Source organism: Ursus arctos, unplaced genomic scaffold (genome assembly GCF_023065955.2).
Source record: "Ursus arctos isolate Adak ecotype North America unplaced genomic scaffold, UrsArc2.0 scaffold_10, whole genome shotgun sequence".
In the NCBI taxonomy this organism is placed as follows: domain Eukaryota; kingdom Metazoa; phylum Chordata; class Mammalia; order Carnivora; family Ursidae; genus Ursus; species Ursus arctos.
This window is the reverse complement of record NW_026622764.1, coordinates 2,094,577-2,118,217: the sequence shown is the minus strand read 5'-3', so window position 1 is coordinate 2,118,217 and position 23,641 is coordinate 2,094,577. Positions and strand designations below refer to the sequence as shown.

The following is a 23,641-nucleotide window of genomic DNA, read 5'->3' as shown; positions in this document are numbered from 1 at the left end:
TGTAAATGGACCACTCAGGTTTCCCTGACCTTCCCAGGGGCTGCGGGTTGGCGGTGGTGGGGGGAAGGGACCCCGTTTCTCCCAAGGGCTCAGGGATGATACTCCTGCGTTTCTGCGTGATGTCGGCATGTGGCGGCAGAGACTGTCCTTTGTGCTCACGTGTGCGCCAGGCCCTGGGACAGTGGGCATGCCTCCGGGTTTGTGTGCACTTCCCGCTGCCCCCGCTCTGGGTCCCTGGGACGTGTGGCATCCCTGCTGACAGTTGTGGGGCCCTGTCACGTAAATGCCAGACTGTCCTGGCCTTGACTACTCGTGCTACATCGTTGTAATCATTAAACTGACTCTGCTTACGTTACGACGTCACTTTATCTTCTGTGATGCGGTGGGTTTTTTGTGCATGTTACCTCGACACTTTCTTCTGACTTAAATTTCCAAAAGTTCTGGTGTAAATTTTTGATGTTGGGAAAATCACGTTTGCCTTTAAAATCTAGGGTTTGGGAATATCTGAAGATAGATCAGATTAGAAACAGAAAGGTTGTAGGGAAGGAGGAGAAGGAACAGCTGGCCCGGGAGGCACAGCCCCTTTGTGGTCTGTAGGTACGACGAGGGAAAGCGTCTTTCAGGATTTCTGTGGGTCCTTCTAGGACGGATGTGACACCAGCAAGTTGCTCCTGGGCTTGAGCGTGAGCCTCGTCCTTCCCTGCGGCCGCCCCGCCCCGGTTTGGGCTGGAACTGTGTGCTCCTTCCCTCTCAGAGCTCCCGCCCTCGGCTGAGGAGCCCAGCGGTCACTTGGGTCTAAGGAAACTTCGTCAGCTGACTTGGTGACCGCTCTTTTGTCCTCTTTCTCTGAGATTTTAGGGAGACCAGTGATGCACGTGGGTCCTGCAGAGAGACCAGTCTTGCTCGGTGCTGGTGTGCCCTGCATCTGCGTGCTGGCTGGCATTTGCCATGGTCCCGTACTGTTCCCGTGACCCTCCAGAGGGAAGGCCACCCCCGCAGCCACGAACCTGGCCTGCCACAGCCGGGAGCGGCAGCTGGGAGCCTGGCCATGTGCCCTGGACACGGGGTGGTGGGCTGTCTCTGGAACGGGGCCGCAGGATGGGGCGACGTAGCTGCTGCCCAGAGTGTCTGAGTGCCCAGCTCTGCGCACAGCTGTGCCAGCCACCCGGCCGCCAGGAGCCCCAGTGCAGCTGGTGTCCAGAGTTGGGAGCATTTCCATTTGTTGCAGCTGGAATGAGCCCTTCAGGAAGTCCCTTGTGTTGATCTGCGTTGATCCACCAGGCCTCTCTCGTTCAACTGTTTGTCTTATGGGGGAGGAGCAGTTTAGACGTTCGTATTTTTCAGGCTAGTCCGCACAGTCGTACCTGCTCGTGGGGGAGATGCACGTTAGGTGGGGAGCATGTGTCCCTTCTCCTGCTTCCATGAGAGTGATGGCCAGGGTGACGGGTCTCGCGTTTCCCTCCGTTCTTTCAAGCAAATGCAAACGCGTGTCTGAGCAATTTCACTCCCCACAGATGAGGGCACACTGACCGTGTTCTTGTGTGACTGGCCTTTTTCCTAAATCCCTGTGGGAAACCTAATGGGCCGCCGTGCCACATCAGAACAAATTCACGGTGGATCGGAGACCTGGATAGGAAAATGGAACTGGAAACGGTGAGAATACAGTTTTTACCACATTCATCTTGCCGTGCAGGGGCGTGTGGGCTGCCCCGTCTGGCAGCTGCACGCATAGCCCGCTGATGGGATGCGCCAGTTCGTTTCAGTGACCTCTCAGGGGGCGTTTGGGAGGGGCAGTGAATGTCCTTTGGTGTGCAGGCAAGCGAGTGTTAAAGTGATAGCATTAATTTCTGGAAACATTGTGTCTTAATTTTGATAAAATTTGCCAGATTCCTAGAAGGCATTTTAGAAATGACATTCTTGGTGATCTTGTGCTTCTAGTTTTTCAAAAAAGGGAGTCGAAGTCAGAATGCCATCCACAGCCTTTTCTTCGTTGCCGGTGTGTTTGCGTCCGTGCCGTGGAGTCCCCGGGGATTATACGGCTCAGGAAGGGGCTGTGGCAGCATACACCCACCAGCCCGATGCACTCTTCATAAAGCAAGTGGAACGGGTCTCAGTGACGCTCCCCCCCCCCCCCCCCCCCGCCGGACCTCCTCTCTGGCCCTGCCTCTTGCCCTGCAGTACCTTGGGGCCTAGGGTGCTCGGCCAGGCCGGGTTGGGCAGGCGGCCTTCCTCTCCAGCAGCTGGGTGCTGCTGGCAGGTGTCTGGCCCAGCCCCAGGTGGAGGAAACAGGTGCTCTGGCTGTGATCCGGACCCCGGCTGGTGCTCCCAGAGCCCAGAGTGTCCGTGTGTGGTGTCTGGGGGGTGATGGGTATCCAGCAGGCTGGCGGGCTCTTGCGCGGTTCTGTGGGGGACTGTGTCTGTTTCATGTCCTGTAGCCACGGGGAGGACTTCCAGCTGGCCTCGCTGTCTCCTCGGCTCCGTGCCGTTACTCGTGAGACACACCGTTTGCTGTGCGCCTGAGGCTTTTTTGTACGGGGAACGTGGTGCTTGTGTAAGGAGAATACATGGTCATGGTCCCCCAGGGCTGCTTCCTGTTCCTGGCACCATGGCCCCTGAAAGGCAGGGCTCGTCGTTGTGTTGGCGTGCGGTCGGGGAGGCCAGGGGCCCCAGCTTCTGGTCCTTCAGTTACCAGGGAAGCCCTGGTTTCCTTTTGTAAACACAGCAGATCGTATCCTTTGGCTTTTACGCGGGGTCTTACAAAGCTGTAATTCTGCAGTTTCCCCTTTGCCTACCAACCTCTTTCGTTCCCCTGGGCGGATAGACCTCTTGGGAGACTTGTCCGTTTCCTCCCCGGTGGGCTTCTGCCTCCGCTCCCTGCCCGTGCCCACAAGTGATGCAGGCCCCCACAGACAGGCCTGTGAGCTTACGGATTCCACCACCCCCGGCTGTATGCCTCCTTAGGTCGGGTGGCCTCTTCCCTTCCAGAAGCTAGGTCAGTGGTATCCCATTATGGCGTTAGTGAAGGGTCAGTAGTTGAAATTCTCGGAGGTTGTAATGGGTCCTGGTGGTACTTTTCCTATTTCAGAAAACCCATGACAACACCTCCATTTCCGCCTGGGAAGGCCTCACAGTTGACAACAGCACAGGTCTCCACTAAAATGAAGTGTGTTCAGCGTGGTCGCTAGTCCTCACGTGGGAACGGGACTCGGGGCTAACAGACTAACTCTGGCCACTCTGGCTGCTCCCTTGGCCGAGCCTCTGTGCGGCATGGCAGTGGCGTAGGTCCTGGCCACAGAGGGGAAGCAAGGCAAAGGTCCGGCCGCTCTAGGAGCCAGGTGCCGACACTGCTGCTCCGTGGACGAGGCCTGAGACCGTGTAAGTGGTGGAGGCCGGGCGCCAAAGACCACATGTCCTGTGCTTCTAGCGCTATGCATGTGGAACGCGGCGGACTGCGCCGGCAGGAGGTGGCGTGTGGGCAATGGGGGCAGGGGTGTGTCACTGCTCGTGGGTGCGGGGTGTCTTCCTGGACTGATGGAGACGTTTTGCAATGGGCGTGATGGCTGCAGGCTCTGCGAGAGCCCCCACGCCACTGAATGGTGCACTTTACGTGGGTGAAGCATATGGCCCGTGAATTGCATGCAGTGGGCGCCAGGCTAGCGTGTGGGGCCATCAGAAGCCCTCTGGATGTGGGCGCTGCCCAGTAGCGGGCACCAGCGACACATCGGGCCCTGTGTCATCACCCTAGTGTTAGAGACAAGGAAATCCTTTCCCCAAGAGGCTTGGTCCTATGTCTGATGATGAGAGGGACCGAAGCCCACTCCCTTGTGGCATGAGCCATGGGAGGGAGGGGCACCGCCAGATCTGCGGGCTCACCACCAGACCCCTCTCCAGGCTGCTCTTGCTGGGGGCCCGTCTCCCACCCACCCCACTGTGGGCTGCCCTGGCTGCCCTTGTGCCCCTCTCCGCTGCACCCTCTCCACCACTCTGGCCTGGTTATCACAGTTTGCCTTCCCCCACGTGTCCCTCGGTCCTTGATACTCCCAGGCCCCCGCTCTTGGGGCTGCAATGACAGAGGTCCCACCACAAGCCTACCCTGACTCCCTCCCCACCAAGGTGCTGCTTGCTGCCCTGGGCTCAGCCTCTGGAGCAGCGCAGCTCCTTAACCCTGCGTGCTGGCCGTTCATGGCCTCCACAACCCTCCTGCTGTGTCCTGTGGCCTCCTTTCCACCTGCAATCTGCTGGCACCCAGCCCTCCCCCGTGGGTCCCTGCTTCTTGCTGTATGGCCCAGATGTGGGAGAGAGACAGTCACATGACACCTGGGCCTCCTCACTGCTCCCATACCCTTCTCTAGGCTGGGCCCAGGCCTCCCTCCTCTCCCACTTTTCTGGAGCTCCCGCCCCCCAGGCCTGCCTCATGCATGTCTGGTGGCCCCAGCACACTACTTCTCCAAGGCACACGGATGGCTTTCCAGCCCACCGGCTGCTTGTCACGCCCCTGGGAACTTAGCACTGGCCAGACAGGTCCCCTCGATCCTCAGGTCTCCCAAGTGTGCAGCCTCTTGGTTTCTCCGATTGGCTGGGCCTGGCTGACCCCAGGGCCTTTGCACTTGCTGCTGCTTCAGGCTTGCATGCCTTCTCTCACTTCCTCCCCACACTGCTTAGATGCTGCCTAAGACTGAGGCCGCCAGCTTACCCTGCGTAAGTGGAGAATCAGTCCCTACTCATGCTCTGCTTTTCGCCTGCAGCACAGGCCTGACCGGATGTGGTCTGTCTCCTTCTGTGGGGATACACGTCCCTGTGGGCGGGGGGTTTGTCTGTTTTGCTCACCGTTGCATCCCAGCAAACATGGACACCCCAAGGACAGCCCAGGATTGAGAGCAAGATGCGAAGCTAGGCCTGGGTGTCGTGCCGGCAAGGGTCTTGGGTGGGGGGTTCACAGCCCAATACCTTGTACTTGGGGCCCTTCCACTACTCCTTGGCCCTGTGAGCAGCCCGACCATCCTCTAGCTGCCAGCGTCGCTGCCCTGCCCCCTCTATGTGATGTCATGGGGCTGTGTGACATCACAGCAGACAGAGCGGGCCTGCCACTGGCTCCACACTCCACTGGTGGGAGCAGTGGAGGGAGGAGGTGCCAGTTTCTTGTTTGATCCAAAGTTGTCCACTTGGAAGTGTAATAGGACCACGCGGCTGAGGGGGCTCGGCTGGGGACATGGTTGTCAGGTGAGACCCCGGTCCGCACTGCCTGGCCCCTCTGTCCCTGGCACCGACCACGGCTGCGAGCCCCTCACGCCCGCCGTGAGGTCCCATCTGTGCTAACCCGTTCTCTCCCCCAGGTTCCCTTGAACCCCCCTCGTCTGTCCTTCGACTGCTACAATGAGATACGCACCAGAATTCAAAAAATCCCCCTCGCACCTCCTGAAGAAATTTGCAGGTAACGGGGAAGGACCACCCTGGGCGCCCGTTCCACCCCACGGTGATGGCAGTTAGTCCCCAGGCTGAGAGCGGGAAAGGGGGGCAGAGGGATGCAGGAAGATGCCGTGACGCCTTCGTTTTCCTCAAGTGTGCCTTAGAGACGCCTGAGCCGGAGGTGTTCGGCATCTGAATCACGTCCAGCTGGCTTACGGGGCCCACGGGTCAAAGATGTGTCCCTGTGACATGCCAAACGGACGCTTCCATCTCAGGGTGTTTCTTGCAAGAATGACTTTCTCTTGAGGAGAACACGTTTCTCAGCAGGAAAGCCCACCTCTCCCAACCCGGGTGCCCCGGGGTCTGCGGTCAGACACTCGGACTGGGCACGGGGAACCAGGGCAGTGGCTCCCGTGAGGCTGGCCGTCTGAGTGCGTGCACTCACCGTGTGCAGCCACAAACAACCACACGGGGGGGGGGGGAGGGGGGCACCGTTCCCATCGTGCATACTTGCGTGTGACTCGACTTTCCTTCTCAAGGGAGCTTGTCTGCATGCCTTTTGTGATGAGACATAAGAAAATGGAAGGAAAAGAAATTTGGTTTTTTTTTTCCTTTATTTGGCTTGGAGCCTGGACTGACTGGGGAGGATTCTGGGCTGGCCAAGCTTCCATGAGACACAGTTTTCCTGTCGCTCGGCAGGAATCCACTGAGGACGGAGCCGGGGCTCACTTGCTGTGGACGCCCTTCTTGGGGCCGGTCTGTGTGGCTCCATCCCACAGGGCAGCTGGGACAGAGGTCAGTGGGTCTGGCTCGAGGCCCCAAGCCAGGCTGTGGGGGGCCCACTGGAGGGGCTGTGGTTTCTCATGCGCAAGGCCCAGGGCAGAGGAGACAGGTGGCCTGCACCTGGGGGCTCTGAACGGGCAGCAGAGAGGGCCGGCCTGGAGTTGCCCCCTCGAGTGTCCTGGGAGAAGCACCTCCTTGGGGGCAGTGTGTTCTCAGGGCCTAGGAGTGGACAGCCTTTCTTGCCTCTACTTCAGGGCTGTGAGACCGGTGCCCACCGCCTTCTCCGGGTGTGGGCTGGAGCAGGTTGGCCACTCAGGTGTACCAAGCAAAGCCAGGGTCCCACCTGTGCTAACCTGCTTGGGGCAGGAGGTCATCTTCCTTGTCCTCACTGACCCACAGGAGGGGCCTGCTCTCCTGGCTCACAGTGACCCACCTGCATTTTGACCATAAACCACTCTTCTTCCGGTCTGCAGTGGGGGTGAATGGAAGCACGTGATAGTACGTCTCTGTCACCCTCTGTAGATGTCGATGTGGCTCTTCCATGCTTTTACTCTGACACTTGTTGCTGAACTGTTAGATGATAGCTGGTTTTGTCAGCACCTGCCGGCAGCCTTCCTGGAGCCAGGTGTGGTGCTTTTGTTGTTGCAGGCTGCCTCTGCCACTGTGGCCTGGGCAGGTGGAGGGGGAAGGCGGGTGGAGGGGGAGGGCAGGTGTGGGGGGAAGGCAGGTGGAGGGGGAAGGAGAATATGGGGGCTGGGCAGGTGGGGGGAGGGGAGGTGGAGGGTGGGCAGGTGGGGAGGGAGGGCAGGTGGAGGGGCTGGGCAAGTGTGGGAGGTGGGCAGTGGAGGGGGAAGGAGGGTATGGGGGCTGGGCAGGTGGAGGGGCTGGGCAGGTGTGGGAGGTGGGCAGGTAGAGGAAGGTCATTAGAGGCGGTCTGGATGCTGGTGGACCAGAGCTCAGAGTAGAGCCCAGGTCAGCCTGCTGTGCCCATTGATTCAGACCTTCCTCCCTACCCTGGCTGGGGCTCCCCCTCCATCCTCCAGGATGCAGCCTTGGGAGGGCGTGGCCTGATCCTCCTTTACAAACTTCCAAGGGTGCTGTGAAGCCCCGAGGACCCCCCCCCACACACACACCCACAGAAGTGCTGCCGGCCTGGTGTGCCTGTTCTCAGGTGCACGGCTTTAGCTCCCTTATGTCTGGGCTGTCCTCCTGCCTGTTGCTGCAGGCTCCTGGCCGGTGGCAGGGATGGTGTGGCTCATGTGGTACCACTGAGGGCTTGCACAGCCTCGGGGCCCCAGCCTCAGACTGGATGTACAGGATGAGGGAACAAGTGAGGGTTGTAGGGATGGCAGGCGGCCTCCTAAAGAGGGCCTGGCCTGGGAGGGGGGCAGGGAGCTGGCAGTCTTCACCTCTGCCTGCCATACCCCAGCTTGCCGTACCTGGCAGGTGCTCACCAGGCGAGTGTGGGGAGACAGAGGGGTTCACCCAGCACTAGGGGCTGCTGGGGCACATCTCAAGGCCACCTAGCAAACCAGGGTGCAGGCCCTGGGGCTCAGTTCCACGCCATTCACACGGTGTCCTCTTGAGGGCGGAGGGGGAGCCAGTAGGTTCCCCAACCCCCGAATGGGCGTCCTGTGAGTTAACACCTTTACCGTGTGTGTTCTGCGCTCCAGGCAGTCTGCCTGCCCTGAGGGTCAAAGACCCGCCCTGGGGTCTCGTGGCGGAGAGGTGGCCAGGGTGCCTTCTTGCCTGGCACGGAACGCCAACCGTCATAAAACAGCAGCAGCTACCCTTGGGCCATCCCAGACTCTAGGCAGTAGGCTGTTTCCAAGGCTTTATGGCATTTTCTCCATCCAGAGCCCCACTGTGGAGAGCCTGTCCTGTCCCCGTTGCAGAGAAGGCTGGGCTCCGCCGGTCACGTCCGCAGCGGGGGAGGAGACGAGCACAGGGACCTGGCTGTGTGGCCTGTGCCCTTAGCCCTTGTGGATCGATTACATATCCTCTAAAACCGGCATCCTTTTCCTTGCGAGGCCCCATGATGTTGAAAATAGTTCCCGTGACAGTGCCGTGTAAACTGCAAAGTGCCTTCCAAGTGCCGTTTGTATTATTCCTGTGGAGCGGCCGGAAGGAGAACATGGGACTCAACAGCAGGGCTGTCTGCCATCCTCTCCTACAGCCACTGTCCCTCCTCTGACCCCTCCTGCCTTCTCCTCCCTGCACATGGTTGGCTGGGCCCTTTCCAGATCCCAGCTTCGAAGGTGACGATGAACCGCGGTGTTGGCGGCAGTACGTGTCCTGTGACCCCTCCCCGCCTGGCCTCCTGCCGCAGCCCTCCGTCCTTGTCCCCACCTCTCTAGTCCTAGGAGGCCTGGTGTCCTTGGTTCTGGGGCGTTCCATGGTGGCTGATGACCTGTGGAGGGATGTTTGGGCCCGAGGGCAGGTGTCCCCAGCTGGAAAATGGGCCGTGTCTGCTGGGTCCCCAGGTTCTCCCTTTTGTCTGAATCTCGCGTGTCCACGGGCAAGCGCGCGTGCGTGAGAGGACGGGAGGCACAGATGTGGGAGGAAAGCCCGGTCAGCGTACCTCCCTGGCGGTGACCCGAGGCGAAGGGGCCTCCTGCATAGTGAGCATGCTCGTGGGGTGTGTGCGTAGACATTTTGTCTCCATCTGTTTCTCCAGAGTGGCAGGTGCACAGTTGGCCTGGCCCCTTTTCGTCGGCTGCCTCTCTCACCTGGGCCCTGCCCTTCCCTGGATGTCATGAGCCGCTTGGGGCTAGCCCAGCTGTGACGTGGTTGACGGGGGTGGGGGGAGCTGAGTGCTGACGAGACAGGTGCACGCGGGGGTGCCGCACTCACTGAGGTGGCTGGGCCCTGCCCCCGGAAATGCCAGCCCCCTCGTGGCATCCCCCATCCCTGGGTCAGGTGTTGGGTACCGTCCCCAGCCAGCAGCATGTGGTGGGGGCAGCTGAGGGTGCCACTCCAGGTGACCGCTGGTCACACGACAGGTTGTCCTTTGATGCTTTCGATGGTCAGTCTGGGGCTCCGGCTGGTCTTCAGTGAAGCCTCACTGCCCTGCCCCCTGCCCTGCAATGAGCCAAGGGAGCCTCAGCTTGTGCCCGTCTCTCGGGGGCTGTGGAGCTGGACGGAGGGGTCACGCCGGAGATGGAGAAGTGGATGTGGTTCTTCTGCGGGCAACTTTCCAGAAGCGCATCAAGACCTCTGGGGAGGTCCAGGCAGATAAAACAGTCCCGGGGAGGAGGCGGGGTGGGCATGGAGATGTCAGATGTGCCGGGAGACTGACCTTCTGCACAGGTGCTCTGGGGACCAGCAGCCCTTCCAGACTCTTCCGTGAAAGCAGCCAGAGTGGGAAATCACATACCCGCATGTTCTCAGTGGGGAGAGATGCTGAAGCGAACAATCATTATGAACAAAATTACACCTCGACAGATTGTTTTCTGCCCGTGCTGTTTGCCGAAGTCATCCTCTGCCGTCACGGAGCGCCTTGGAGAAGAACCCCTGGTCCCCCGGCTCCATGAAGACAGTGGGGTGATGGGGACCCCAGTTCTCCCAGTCAGCTGTGTGGTCTTGGGTCTCCTGGAACTTTCTGGACAAAGCGGAGGGGGCTGAGTGCGCCTGTGTTTGCCACCACGCTGTCATCCTGTGCGGCCCTCGTTCTCAATTGTGTGGGAGTTACCTGCGGGCACGGTGGTGGCCGTGCTCCCCATGTCGCCACCGTGAGGGCCTGGGCGGGCTCCCTGCAGCCCAGACCCCATCTGAGGTGAAGCTGGGCACCGCTGGCATGCCCTTAAACGGATGGCACACCTTGCAGGGCGACTGACCGCTTGGGGACACTGGGCAGCAGGGGAGGCCGGCCCTACCTGCCCAGCTCGCCGGGCTCTGGGAGACGGTAGTGATGCAGGAGGGGGACCACGGGCTTCTCCGTCCCCCAGCCCCGCCCAGCCAGGTGCTGCTCTGTCCGCAGTGGCATTCCGGCCGCACATCTCGGGAAGGAGCGGGAGGGACAGTGGATTTGTCCGGAGCCCTCGTGTCTGAAGGACTGATTGGTGCTAGGAAAAGGATTGGGTGCCCTGGAGCCCACCACCTCCCCTTCCCCTCGTGCCAGGAGAGCCCAGCAGGGTTTGGGGCAGACGCTGTTCCTGCCACTGAGGGGACTCACGTGTCCTCAAAGCTGGAAGTGCATCAGTAGCGGGGCCGAGCGGTGCTGGGCTGGGTCACCCGCTGTCTGCGGCCCTGGGCCCATGGTCCGCGCACTGGCTTGCTTGCTTTTGGTTAAACCGACATTTTACATTCTGTCCTTTGGAATAAACTTTTCAGTTCTGAAATAATCTTCAGCCTGAGTTGATAATTTTGATTCACCGTGTGCTTCCCTGTGAATTAATCACATGTTATGCCCTGCAGCCCCGATATCTGTTTGTATCAGATCTTTGTCCTCTGTTTTCTCTGCGGGGCACAGATCCTGGTGCAGGCTCTGCTGAGATGTGCCATCTCCTTAATCATTAGAGGACCCCGCATCACTCTCTGTAATTAACTCAACACCAGTTTGTTCAGAAATCTAATTCAGATCTTTGAAGTGAGATTCGTATGATGCATAATTGAAAACATCACAAATCCCGCAGCGCCCCCTCCTAGGCCCCCTCCCAGGCCCACGGGCGTGGCGCTCCTGGCGCAGCTGTGTTCTCAGTGATGACGGCGCTGTGTGTCTGCTTTGCAGTGTGCGACATTCCTCTCTATGACATCTGTGACTACAACGTCACCAGGGACCGCTGCAAGGAGCTTGGGTGCTGCTTTTACAAAGGCGTATGCTACGAGAAAGCAGTCCCCAGTAAGTATCCGCGTCCGTGTCCCCCGCCCCCTGCAGAGCAACCACGGAGGCCTCCCTGGCTGGACTGGCCTCCGCTGTTCCCTAGGTCTGAACTCTGGTGCCTTAGCAGGAACAGCCAGCTTTGGGGTTGGTGAATGGGGTGACAGCCCCTGAGGAAGCTCACTCCTGGATGGAGTTGACCTGATACTAAGAAGCATCCTGGGAAGACCCTGGGCATGTGGGGTTGCAGAAGCAACTGGTTCCGGGCGGGGCTAGCTGCCCGCTGTTCTCAAGGTCAGACCCCATGGGGCTTCTCCGCAGCCCTGTCACAGTCAGCATAAAACCAGTCCGCACTGAGGGTACCCTGACCCCGTGAGTCCGGGCTGCGCCTGGGGCTTCCGGGCCAGCAGGGAGTCCTGTGAGGGGGAGGCTTTGGGAGCAGAGAGAGGCCGGCGCCCTCGGAATAGGGCTGCCTCCCGCTGGTGCTGAGGGGGGCCGCGATGGAGACAGGACTCCTAGTTGGGTGGGAGAGCTGGTGCAGGGCAGGATACAAGCTGGGATGCCCTGTGGGAAGGGATCTTCTAGTTATGCGTCTGGGGGTTTGCTCACACTTTAGGGCTCTGGGCTTCTGGGCCTCTAGAATTTTCTAAATTAGGGTTTCCAAACCCTCCCAAAATTCACTTGATGATTGATGTGTTTTCTTGCCCTGTTTGTGGCCCTTTTAGAAATGAGGGTGCTTGGCTCTAGGAGTGTTTGGAGAAGAAGGAAGGAGTGTGTGCGGTGGGGCGGCCTACACAAGATCTGGCCAGAGAGAAGGAGGGTGCCCCACAGACAGAAGCTGGCCGCGGGCCACGGACGCTCAGCAGCTCCCAGGCTGTGGGAGAACATGTCCCGAGCCCTCCCTGTCCCAGGCCACTCTCCTCTGTCCTCACCTCCCCAGTGGATAAAGGCACACGTGTGCCGGGAGACTGGAAAGGTTTCTTGTTCTCTCCTCTGAGCCCCAGGGAGGCTGAGCCCTTGGAGGTGAGACGCAGAGTGACCCCTCATTCCCGGACATGGGAAGGCCTAGGAAGTCAGAAACATTCGTGACTCATAACTGTTCCCAAGGAGTGACCCACGGGGCTGCCTGATCCCACAGACCCAAAACCCTAAGCCAGCTCCTTGTTCGAGAAGGAAGTGACATTTGCACAAAAGGATAGAAGAATCTAAAGCACCGGCAGGACCCTGGTTCACCGAGGGGAGCATCTGTATTGCTTTATGGTGAAGATTTGGCACTTAGGGCAAAAGAGGAGGAAGTTTGCCTGCTCAGAAGCAGGTGAAATCAGAGGCCACAAGAAACGCCATTAATAGCTGAGAAGATTATCTGATGACAATTCCTCATCCAGATCTTGAGTCAGAAGACTTGGGACCAGACTCTCCCTACGTGTCTCTGCCTCTGGGAGACGCAAGCAACCCTGGGATCCCACACCTTTCCCTGTACCTGGAGATAGAAACAACTGGAACTTACCTCTTTTTTGGTTATTTTTATTGGGATAAAATTCTCATACCATAAAATTTACCCCTTTAAAGTATACAATTCAGGGGTTTTTAGTATATTCACAAAGTTGTGCAACCATCACCACTGTCACTTCCGGAACATTTGTATGAGCCCCGAAGAAGTCCTGCGCTCGTCAACTGGACGGTCCCCGTTCCCTCCCCCCGGCCCCAGGCGACCGCTGATCTGTCCCTGCGGGTTTACCTGTTCGACATTTCACATTAACGGAGTCAGATAATATGTGGCCTTGTGTGTCCGGCTGCTTGCACATGTTTTCAAAATTCACGCATGTGGTAGTAGGTGTCAGCGTCCCGCTCCCGTTTACAGCTGAGAAACACGCCCTTGTGTGGATAGACCACAGTTTGTGTATCCATATATTCGCTGATGGGAACGTGGGTCGTTCCCACTTGTTAGCTACCAGGAACATGTGTGTATAAGTGTTTGCATGAACATATGCTTTCTCTTCTCTCGGGTATTTACCCAGAAGTGGACTTGCTGGATCATACAGTAACTGTACTTACAATGTTTAAAGAACTGCCGAACTATTTTCCACCGTAGCTGCACTGTCTGACAGCCTCGACTTTAGTACCTGAATTCCAATTTCCCCGTCTCGTCACCAACACCAGTTGTCTGTCTCTTTGATGAGAGCCGTCGTGATGGCTGTGAAGTGGTGTCTCACTGGTTGGATTGTATTTCTCTGATGAGTAATCGTGTTGAGCGTCTTTGCGTGTGCATTTGGCCATTCGTATGTCATCTCTGAAGAAGTCTGTTCACATACCTTGCCTGAGTTAATTGTCTTTTTATTCTGGAATTGTGAGAGCTCCGTATGTATTCTGGAGAGTAGACCCCTACCAGATATGTGATTTGCAGCTACTTTCTCCCGATCTGTTGGTCATCTTTTCACTTTCTTGATAGTGTCTCTTCGAAGCACAACAGTTTTTTGTGTTGATGACGCCGTGTTTATCTATTTGTTCTGCTTGCTTGTGTATTTGTGTCATAGCTAAGAAACCATCGATAATCCAAGGTCACGAAGATTTACGTCTCTCATTTTCTAAGAGTTTTATGGTTTTAGCTTATACATTTATGTCTCCAGTCCATTTTGACTTAATTATTTTTTTCACGGTGTGAGGCAGGGATCCGATTTCATTCTTTTGCATCTAGATGTTCAGGTGTTCTAGCATCATTTGTTTAAAAGACTGTGCTTTCTCCATGGAATTGCTTCGGCATCCTTGTCTGAAAGAAATTGCCCGTAAATGTGAGGGTTTATTTCTGGGCTCTCCGTCTTATTCCACTAAGCCAGTACGACACCACTGTGATTACTATAGCTTTGGAATAAATGTTGAACTTGAAGAGCAGGAGTCTTCCAATTCTGTTCTTTTTCAGGATTGTTGCGGTTACTGTGGGTTCTTTGCATTTCCATGTTAATTTAGGATCAGCTTGTCAATTTCTGAAAAAAAATGCCATCTGATATTTTGATAGGGATTGTGTTGAATCTGTAGATAAATTGAGGGTGGCGTATTGCCATCTGAATAATGTTAAGTATTCTGACCCATGAACAAGGCATGTCTTTCCATTTATTTAGATCTTTAAGTTCTCTCAACAATATTTTGTAGTTTCCAGTGTACCAATGCTGCATTTCTTTTGTTAAATTTATTCCTAAGTATTTTATTCTCTCCTGATGTTATTGTAAATGGAGATAGCGCCTTAATTTGATTCTCAGATTGTGTATAGAATCCTTGTGTATAGACACAAGAGAATTGAAAGTTCGCTAGAACATAGAAACACAATTGAATTTTTTATTGTGATCTTATATCCTGCCACCTTCTTGGGCTCATGTATTAGTTCTACTCATTTCTAGTTGATTACTTAGGATTTTCTAGATACGAGAGATATCATCTGCTAATAGAGATCATTTTACTTCTTTCTTTCCAATATAGTTGGTTTTATTTCATTTTCTTGCTTACTTTCTAGCTAGAAACTCTAGTGCGTGATGAACAAAATCAGTGAGAATGGCATCCTTATCCGGTTGCTGATCTTAGGGGGATGTTTCCAGTGTTTCATCAATAAGTATGCTGGTAGCTATGGGTTTTACCGAAGGTCAGGTTGAGTAAGTTCCCTTCTGTTCCTAGTTTCTTGAGTATTTTTATTATGAAGGGACGTTGGATTTTATCAGATTCTTACTCAAGTGGATTTGCGTTACTGTCTGGTATCCTATCCTTTCATCCTGAAGGACTCCCTCTTAGTATTTCTGTAAGGCAGGTCTGCTAGTGATGAATTCTCTCAGTTTCTGTTGGGAATGTCTTAATTTGTCCTGCATTTTTGGAAGCTAGAGTTGCAGTATATGAAATTCCTGACTGGCAGTCTTTTTCTGTCAGTACTCTGAGTATTTCATCATCTTGCCTTCTGGCCTCCATGGTTTCTGATGAGGAATCTACTGTGAATCCTTAGGTTTCTTTATATATATCATGTTGCTTCTCTTCTGCTGTTTTCAAGACTCTCTGTCTTTTGACTGTTTATTATTTTCTAGGGGTGGATCTCTTTGAGTTTATCTGAATCATCAAATTCAGGAAGTTTTTGCCATTTCTTCAGATATTCTTCTCCTTTCTCTCCACTCCCTCTGGGACTCCCATTGTGGATATTGGACCACTCCATGGTACCCCACAGGTCTCTGAGGCTCTGTTAACTTTTCTTGATTCTATTTTCTGTTGCTCAGACAGTCTTAACTGATTTATCTTCAAGTTTACAGATTCTTTCTTTTGCCTGCTCAGATCTGTTGAACTCCTCTAGTGATATTTTCATTTCTGTACACTCTCAACTCCAGAATTTCTATTTTGTTCTTTAAAAAAATAATTTGTGTCTGTATTAGTACTCTCTATTTGGTGAGATATAATTCTCCTACTTTACTTCTTCTGACATGGTTTCCTTTATTTATTTTTTATTTTATTTTATTTTTTACCATATTTAAAGTAGCTAATTTAAAATCTTTGCCTAGTGAACCAACATCTTGTCATCCTCGGGGACAGTTTCTGTCTTGTGTATGTGTGTGTCCATAATTTCTTGTTTCTTTGCATATCTAATATTTTTTTATTGAAAACTAGACGTTTAAAAATATGTGGCAACTCTGAAAATCATATTCTCCTGCCTCCCCTAAGTTTTTGTTAGCATTGTTTAATGACCTTTCTGAACTAATTCTGTGAAGTCTGTATTGTTTGTGGTGTGTGGTCGTTGAAGACTCGGCTTGGTTAGTCTACTGGTCAGCTAATGACTGGAAAATCTGCTTAGATTCTTGAAAACAAAAAGTCTCAGTCTTCGTGTAGGGGCTCTCTCTGTGTGTTGAGGCACACCTTCAACAGTCAGCCAGCTAGTTTCCAACTGTGCCTTAATCTTTATGTCATGCTTACACAGCCTCAAGGTCAGCCAGAAGGAGAGTTCAGGGCCTTCTCAGCTATTTCCTAAGTATGTGCACAGCCTTGGGCATGACCCTTGCCTTCCAGATCCCAAGGAATACGTCACAGCTTTTCAGACCTCCCTACAGACAGATAATTCTCCAGATTTTCCTTTTAAACTTTTTGGTCGACCTATTATCTACCCCTAACTGCTATCAGTCATTTTATCCATCATGATTTTCAACAATTGCCTTTGATTGTTTTCAACAAATACCTGGGAAGAAGCTGTTCACACTAAATTATTAGCTCCAGGTCAGGTCAAATAAAGACATCCTTGCAAGTGGGATCTTCTAGTGAAGTACTGGATGGATCAAATAATGGCAGTTCTTTGGGACTGGGACTTTGAAGGAGCTCCAACCCTCCTCTGCCCCCTTCAGTGATGCTAGGCTGCTAGTTGTCACCATGATTGTAGGCCGTTGGTTCAAGACTACCATGGAATTGGAGGTGAGCACAAGTGGGAATAGGACAAGTTAAACGTCCACAGTTCACTATTCTTACTGACATTCATCTGTGCGTCTGCAAACTTTTGATCGGTTAATTTTCAGAGTTCTGAAAAAGTTTATTCTGATAAATGTTGCCAGTGTTCTCATTGGTTTCATGGAGGAGGTATGGGGGGGCTCTTTTTCTGCCCCCCCCTTTTTCTCTGATGTCACACTGAAAACTGCTTCTGGACTTTAGTGAACCTCAGGCCCGGTTGCACACAACTGGGTGGTAAGAGCTGCAGTGAGACACAGCACTTTGTCTTTAAAGGAGTTTATTGTCCTCCACGTGTCTCATTGTAAACCCACAACCTTTAGCCAGAACCCTACCTGAGAGATCCTTTGGAGCCCCAGGTCGTCCAGTGTGGAACGGCCTATCATCGAGCAGCTTGTTCTCTGGGGTCCGTGGCAGATATTCCTGAGTTGAGATCATGGCACTGGGTGGTGGTTTGGCCATAATTTGCTGCTTTTTGCACTTGTCATCTTTTTTCATTTTGTGGCATCGGTGGTTTGGCACACACATCTCACTGTTGGAGGGCAATGGGCGAGGACATCAGGGAGCTTTGCATCTTGGCTCCAGTGTCCTAAGCACTTATGTATCTTCGTTTTTTTGAGGTATTAACCATTTGGGGCTTCTAAGAGCAGGAAACATTCACATCCAAAGGGCATTTGCATTTGTTCTTTCAGTTTTCCACATATGAAAGTTGCTAAGTCAGGTCTCACATGTGGTCATAGTCTTTGGCTGTCACCCTGGTTTCCTCGTGTCCCAGTGAAACGGCCCCAGCAGCATACGGTGGTGAGATGGAGGCAGATCGTGGCTAGCAAGGGCACACAGATGCAAGCTGCTGCCACTTCTTTTCCCATCTCTCCCTGCCCTGAATGTCTTCTCATGAGAATCTAATGCAAGAGTTAGCCACTTGGTGCATGTTAGTATGTAACCCAAACCTAACATGCGCTAACATTACCTCATACCTGTAACTCATTTGAAGGATGAGCCTTATTCTTATAGCACCTCACCTATTACTGTCTGCAAGGAACCCAGAAAAGAACACAAACTCTCAAGAATTTTTTTTGTCTGGGAAGAGGGCTCACTGTTCTACAAGTAGGTATGTCATTTTTGCATGGAGGCAAGAAAGAGTTAATCTTCTTTGCATCCTTTCAGTTTTAATAAATGAGTTGTGTGGGCTAGGCTTTTTCTTGACTTCTGACTTCTTTCAAGCTTGAGAGGTTGGGCCATCTGTGGGAAGAGTCTGGGCAGTGAGCCCTACATTTGGTTTCTCACTGTGCCCTCAAATTATTTTTCATTTCCTTGACATCTTTCTCATTCAAGACGGCAAGGGAACCTTTGTGCTGTGTCAGTTGTAGTATTCAGTGACAGGGTATTATGAGTTCTTTGTGCAAATAATTCCATGTTATGAAAACCTTTCACCAACTTCTTAAATTGGCTGGTTTGAAGTGCACATTGTGTTATGGCATAATCTGTATTATTAAGAATATGAACTTGGGGAATTAGCATTAGATCTTTGAGAAAGAATTGGGAATTCAAAGAGAATGACTTGTCTTCATTCTTTAGTCTTGATTTAGGGCACACTATTTAACATGTCACTTCTTCTAGGTGTTTGAGTTCTGTTTCTTCATGGGACTCGCGGAGATGATTTCAAAACTTTTAACTGTACTTGGGGGCGAAATTACCCAGAGATACCCTAATGAAAATCGTGTTTTCTTCAGTTGCTGCTATTTCTCGGTGACCGATCATAATATATGGTCTAGGGTAAACCATGTCTATTGTTGATAGCAGACCATGTGCTGGCCGGATCCTTGCACAGAGGGTCAGAGAGACTCCGTCTCTGCCTCCAGGAACTTGTGACACCAAAGACTGGAAATACTTACATGTGTAAAGATGCGGAAGATACACTGACCGTCGGATATTCCAATATTGTCCACGTGTGTGTCTCTTTCATGGCTTCACCCACATAAATTCTGAATTTACTCCGTGAACCAGGACACAAAATCACACTAAGGAACATACACTTCCTGGAATTCAAGAATTTGAGGGCTCCCTTCTTGTCCCTTAAAAGCTCCTGGTTTGATCATTCCCATTCAGTTCATTCAGTGTCCTTTAAAGTGGACTTTCTCTGTGCCAGGCCCTTGCCACACCCTTGTATTAGTTACTTACGCCATATAACAGACTACCCAGAAATTAGTGGCCTAAAGCAACAGCTTAGAGGCTTAGCTGGGTGGTGCGGGCTTGGCGACTCATGAGGTGGCAGGCAACCGGGGGCTGAACCGGGGCTGGAGGGCCTGCTCTGAGATGGCTCGCTTTGCTGGCAAGTGGTACTAAGGGTTAACAGGAAGTCCTTTTCTGTGCCGGGAGACCTGTTTGCCTGTCCTTACCATGTGGTGCTGGCCCCTTCCCAGAGCGGGGGTCCCGAGAAAGCCGGGTGGAAGCCACAGTGACTCTTTGACCTAGCCCTGGCAGTTCCACCCTGGCCAGTGCTCTTGGTTCAGAGGTCAGCCCTATGCAATGTGGAAGCGTCTACATTCGGGTGTGAATACCAGGACGTGAGCGTCCTTGCAGGCCATCCTGGCGGCTGGTTATTACAGCCCTAGAGATGAGAAGGTGAACCGAGGTGAACACATTTCCGCAGGAAACGCATCACTGAAAGAAATAAGCCAGTTGATTAGAACAGAGCCTTCGACAGCAGCTTGCGGATTGGTTCATTGCTGTGGTGTGCTGGCCACCCCACAGGCCGGTCCCACCGCCCCCTCCATCCTCTCCATGATGGACTCTTGACCATGGAGTGCCCACTTCCTGAGCTCATAACCGTGGGGGAAAGTGAGCATTTGGGTTTTGCCATCGCTGAGCTATTCGGCTTCAGCTCCCTTCAGTTTCTGGACTTCAGCCCCCATGTAAAGGATCCCGGAGGCCCTGTCCACTCTCAGAGACCCTCTGGGTTTGTCCAGAGAATGCAGTTCCCGTTGGAATCACCCTCCCGTGCCCGCGAGGCAGCTTTCTGCAGTACTGCTTACCATCTGTTGTGGGTTGAATTGCGTCCCCCCCGGTGCCAGCGATATGTTAAAGGCCAAACCTCGGGTACCTGTGAATGTGACCTTTGCAGATGTGATTAGTTAAGATGAGGTCACCCTGGAGTAGCGTGGGTCCTTACTTTCCAATATGACTGGTGTCCTTCTACGAGGAGACAGAGATGCCTGGAGCATGCCCAGAGGAGAGCGCCACGTGGAGACAGTGCCATAGAGGGAAGCTGCCACATGCAGATAAGACAGCCGGGTGATGTGTCTACCAACCAAGGGCACGGAGCGCCGGGACCAGCAGGAGCCGGCCAGGAAGGAAGGAGCCCCCGGAGCCTTCTGAGGGACACGGTCATGGGCGTCTGTCCGCACAGCTGTGAGACCGTAGCTTTCTGCCGTTTGAAGCCACCCGCAGGGGTACTTTGTTGTATCAGCCTCAGCACACGAAGGAGCCTCCCGGGGACGTGGCATCGAATAATGTCATTGCCGGTTAAGGATGGGTGAAAACGGTTTAGGGAGGATGTAAGAGAATAGAAGCAAACCCTGTCGCCCTGGGTGGGGGTTTGCAAAGAAGCCCGCCTCTGCCCTTTGAAAGAGTGAAGAGCAGTGAGAGACGAGGCATGACGACCGTAACACGTAGGGACCACTGTGCACAAACTGCATGCCGGGCGCTGTGTCAAGAGCTCTCCTGCATCCCGTCTTCCAACTCCTCGCCTCCGCCTGATGGGGAGGGTGTTGGTCATAGGGCTTCCACTGAGCGCGCGCATGGGGGCTGCCTGGCCACTGGGGCCCCGGGACACAGCCCCTTGCTCTGCCTGAGCCCTGAGCCCAGGAGCCGTGCACCCCAAACGTCAGTCCCAGCCTGGACGGGAGACGCTCCTGTGATGGAGGGCCCCCATGGGAAGGCTGGGCCGCTCCCACTCCTGCTTCCCGGGGTGGAAAGGGGCCCAGAACTTTCCCGCAGCCGAAGCAGGGAATAGGGGCTGCCCCCCAAGAGTCACCGTGAAGGCCCAGGTCCTTCTGTTGGGGCAAGTCTAGAGAAGACGTGCAGTGTGGGGACAGTGGAAACCCCTCGTTAATACAGAGACGCTCAGCCAGTGGAATGTGTCCGTCGCCAAGAAGGGTTCTCCTCCTATTCGGTCTTGGGACAACTCACCCAAATGCTGAGGAGCTGTTTCTGGGGAGTGGGGGCAGGGGGCCCAGCTCATGGGCAGCAAAGGGGTTTTCTAGAGGAGAGACGAGGGCGCTGTCTGCACCACTGTCCCCACGGGCAGCCCCCGGCCGTCCTCTGCGTGGCCCACATAGAGCCCCATGTATCGTGAGGGCTTAGCGCCCTCGGCACTGTCCCCGGGGGAGGGGTGGAGGAGAGGCCGTGGGCAGCGGGGGCAGGGCACCACCTGACTGGGCGGGGGGACTGACTTGTAACAGGAGCTGTTTTCCAGTCTACGTGCAGGTGTTCTCTGCCTTGATCGTGATCATTGCCGGGGCCTTCATCATCACCATCATTTACAGGTCAGTTCCTCTGCTTAGCGCACCTGCGGATGGTGCGGGGTGCAGGGTGGTAAGGAGAGGGGGCTGTTGCTGGCCGGAGGGGCCCGGCGGCTCCCCCAGAGCTCCTGATGACGCCCCCCGGCAGTTAAGGAGCACCGATGCGGTCTGCGTCCTGCTCACCCCCGTCCGTCCACGAGTGGGGCATGCGGCTCCCTGCCCGGTGTGCTGCAGGGTGCTCTGTGCTGTGAGTCACAGTGTAGACGTGCTCCAGACACGAATCTCCCCACTCGTTTTGGTGATGAGGACACAAGGCCACGGCAGCTGGCAGCTGCCCACGGTCAGAGCCTGGATTCATCGTTGCCGCTCAGGGCCGAGGTGCCCCCGCCACAAGTCCCCTTACGTCACAGGTAGAAGCCACAGAGACTATTCAAGTCACTTTGTCCAGCGGCAAAGAAAACCACTTCCCTGCTCTGAGTCGTGCCGGGTGACATCTTGAGTGGCCAGTCTGCACACTCACCCCGTCCCTGCCCTGTTCTCGCCCTCGGGCATCTGGATGCCATGCCCGACCGCGTGTGTGGAGCGTGTATCGGAAGCTGAAGTGGGCGTGACTACGGCCAACATGAGTCCCCCTGTTCTAGGGAGGTGTCCTGGGGGAGGACTGGACGGCCCGTTGAGTTGTCCACCTTCAATTTCTCTCTTCCCATCAGGGTCGTTCAAGAGAACAGGAGAGAAAAGGAAGTGCCCACGGACGTACCTCTGTCTCCCAAGTCCAGTGAGAAAGTGGAAACGGCCCCACCCGGCGAGGAAGTGGCCGCCAAGCCCACGAGTACGGAGCCGTTGAGCAAGAGTGAGAGCATCAGGGAGGAGGACGGTAAGACAGCGGGTGGTCCCGGCACAGGGCGAGCTTTGCTCCTCCAGAGACCCCGTCTGGGACAGGCATGCCCCGTGGTTGGCAGGGCAGGCAGGTGCGCGGGTGGCCGCGGGGCTGGGCGAGTCAGCACCCGCAGACCGGATCGGGTGCTTCCTGGCGGTGGTGCGGGAACCCGGTTGCCATGGTGACGGCCCAGCAGTCTGGTTGTCATGGCCGCAAGGGTGTGAGCAACCGCTTCGGACCCGGCGACATCTCTGCTTTTGTGTATTTGTTAACTGTCTCAGGAGGGAAGGGCTTTGGCAGTTGCTTGTCACTTTCACAGGTGAGCACCTGTGCAGGTTAGAGAAGGGAGCGCCCTAACCCTCACCTCTCCCTCAGGCGGTGTCTGTGCGGACGTGCTCTCGGGCCTCTTGTTCCCTGTTAGTCACGAGGACTCAGTTTCACCAGAGCAACTGGGGAGAGGAGGGGCAGGGAGAAGAGGCCTACGCAGACATCTTGTAGGGTCTGGACACTTGTCCCTGCCGAGCTGTCTGAGCCACGGTACTTTCCCACAGGGCAGGACGTGCACCCCCTTCTCGGGGGCTTGCAGCAGAGTGAGGCCACGAGAAGTGGCGACACTTCTCCTTCGGTGACAGGGAGCCAGGGCAGACAGACCGTTGACCAAACTTGTCTTTGACTAGATCATTGCCACGTAGATGTGTTCGCAGAGCTGATGACATGTCCTTGGGGTCACTGAACATTCCATGCAGAAAGCCCACTCTTTGTTTGATCTTCAATCCAGCCTCCCTGACGATCATGGAAGAGCAAGAGACCGAGGACTGAGGGCACGGCAAAGCCGAAGTAAAGATCGGCAGACGCGCCCCCGAAGGGCCCAGCCGGCGAGCCGCCGTGCGTGTGCGACGGAAAGAGCACAATGAGAAAACAGTAAAGGTATTTTCAGTGCTTCATGTGCGCGTGGTCGAGTCAATGCAGCCCTTCTATCTTCGGACAGACCCGCCTGTGGGTGTGAGGACGCTAACGAGGAGCTCCCCGCGGCCAGCCGCACCGCCCGTGACCGCTGCTGGAGTCTGGCGAAGCCACCTTGCCGGCTCGAGGCCCAGGCTGCACCTGCACGGGGCGGGCTTGTTGCTCCGACTCGTGGGGGCTCGGGGCCTGCCCCGCATGGAGCCGTGCGAGGAGAGGCACGGCATCTGCTCCCGGGAGGCCCAGGCCACCTGCCGCAGCTTCCTCACAGAACACACAAGAGGTTCCAGGGCAGCCACACACACTAACTGGGGGGATGCAGCCCAGGGAGCCCCTTGGTCTTGGAGAATGTCTGCCTTCTACCTTGAAAACTTGTGTTCTCCAGAGCAGCTGTGGCTCATGCATCCATACGTCACAGGCTTAAAATATACGCATGTGGGCGTACATGTGTGTGCATGTGTGCGTGCACGTATATATGGATGTGCACGTATGTATGTGTGCACGTGCATACACGTGTATGTGTGAGCGTGTGCACATGACCCACACGTGTATGTGTGCATGTGTGTATGTGTGTGCATGTATGTGTGTACACACGTGTATGCATGCACATATGGACGTGTGCACGCGTGTACAAGTGTACACACATACACGTGGGCGTGCACATGCACACGTGCACACATCGGTACATGTGCATGTATGTGTGCATACATGTGTGGATGTACATATATGGATGTGCGTGTGTACATATGTGTGCGCGTGTACGTGTGTGTAGGCACATATACGTGTATACATATAAACAATCCAGTTGATCAGACGTAC

The 23,641-nt window shown here is 54.7% G+C and overlaps 1 protein-coding gene across 1 annotated transcript; it reads left to right on the top strand.

Moving 5' to 3' along the window:
• Positions 1–265: 265 nt before the first annotated feature.
• On the top strand, positions 266–23,214 carry TEX29 (testis expressed 29). Its single transcript, XM_026490053.4, has 5 exons — positions 266–5,431; positions 10,919–11,029; positions 20,940–21,009; positions 21,696–21,859; positions 22,641–23,214. Exons 1-5 carry the CDS (start codon positions 5,374–5,376, stop codon positions 22,679–22,681), a joined length of 444 nt encoding a protein of 147 aa, XP_026345838.1. The 5' UTR covers positions 266–5,373; the 3' UTR covers positions 22,682–23,214.
• Positions 23,215–23,641: the final 427 nt, after the last annotated feature.

Bases quoted from the DNA above. Each gene is read 5' to 3' on its own strand.
- TEX29 (XM_026490053.4), top strand. From the start codon at position 5,374: ATGAGATACGCACCAGAATTCAAAAAATCCCCCTCGCACCTCCTGAAG. The intron at 5,432-10,918 runs GTAACGGGGAAG...TCTGCTTTGCAG, and splicing joins CCTCCTGAAGAAATTTGCAG to TGTGCGACATTCCTCTCTAT. The intron at 11,030-20,939 runs GTAAGTATCCGC...GCTGTTTTCCAG, and splicing joins CTACGAGAAAGCAGTCCCCA to TCTACGTGCAGGTGTTCTCT.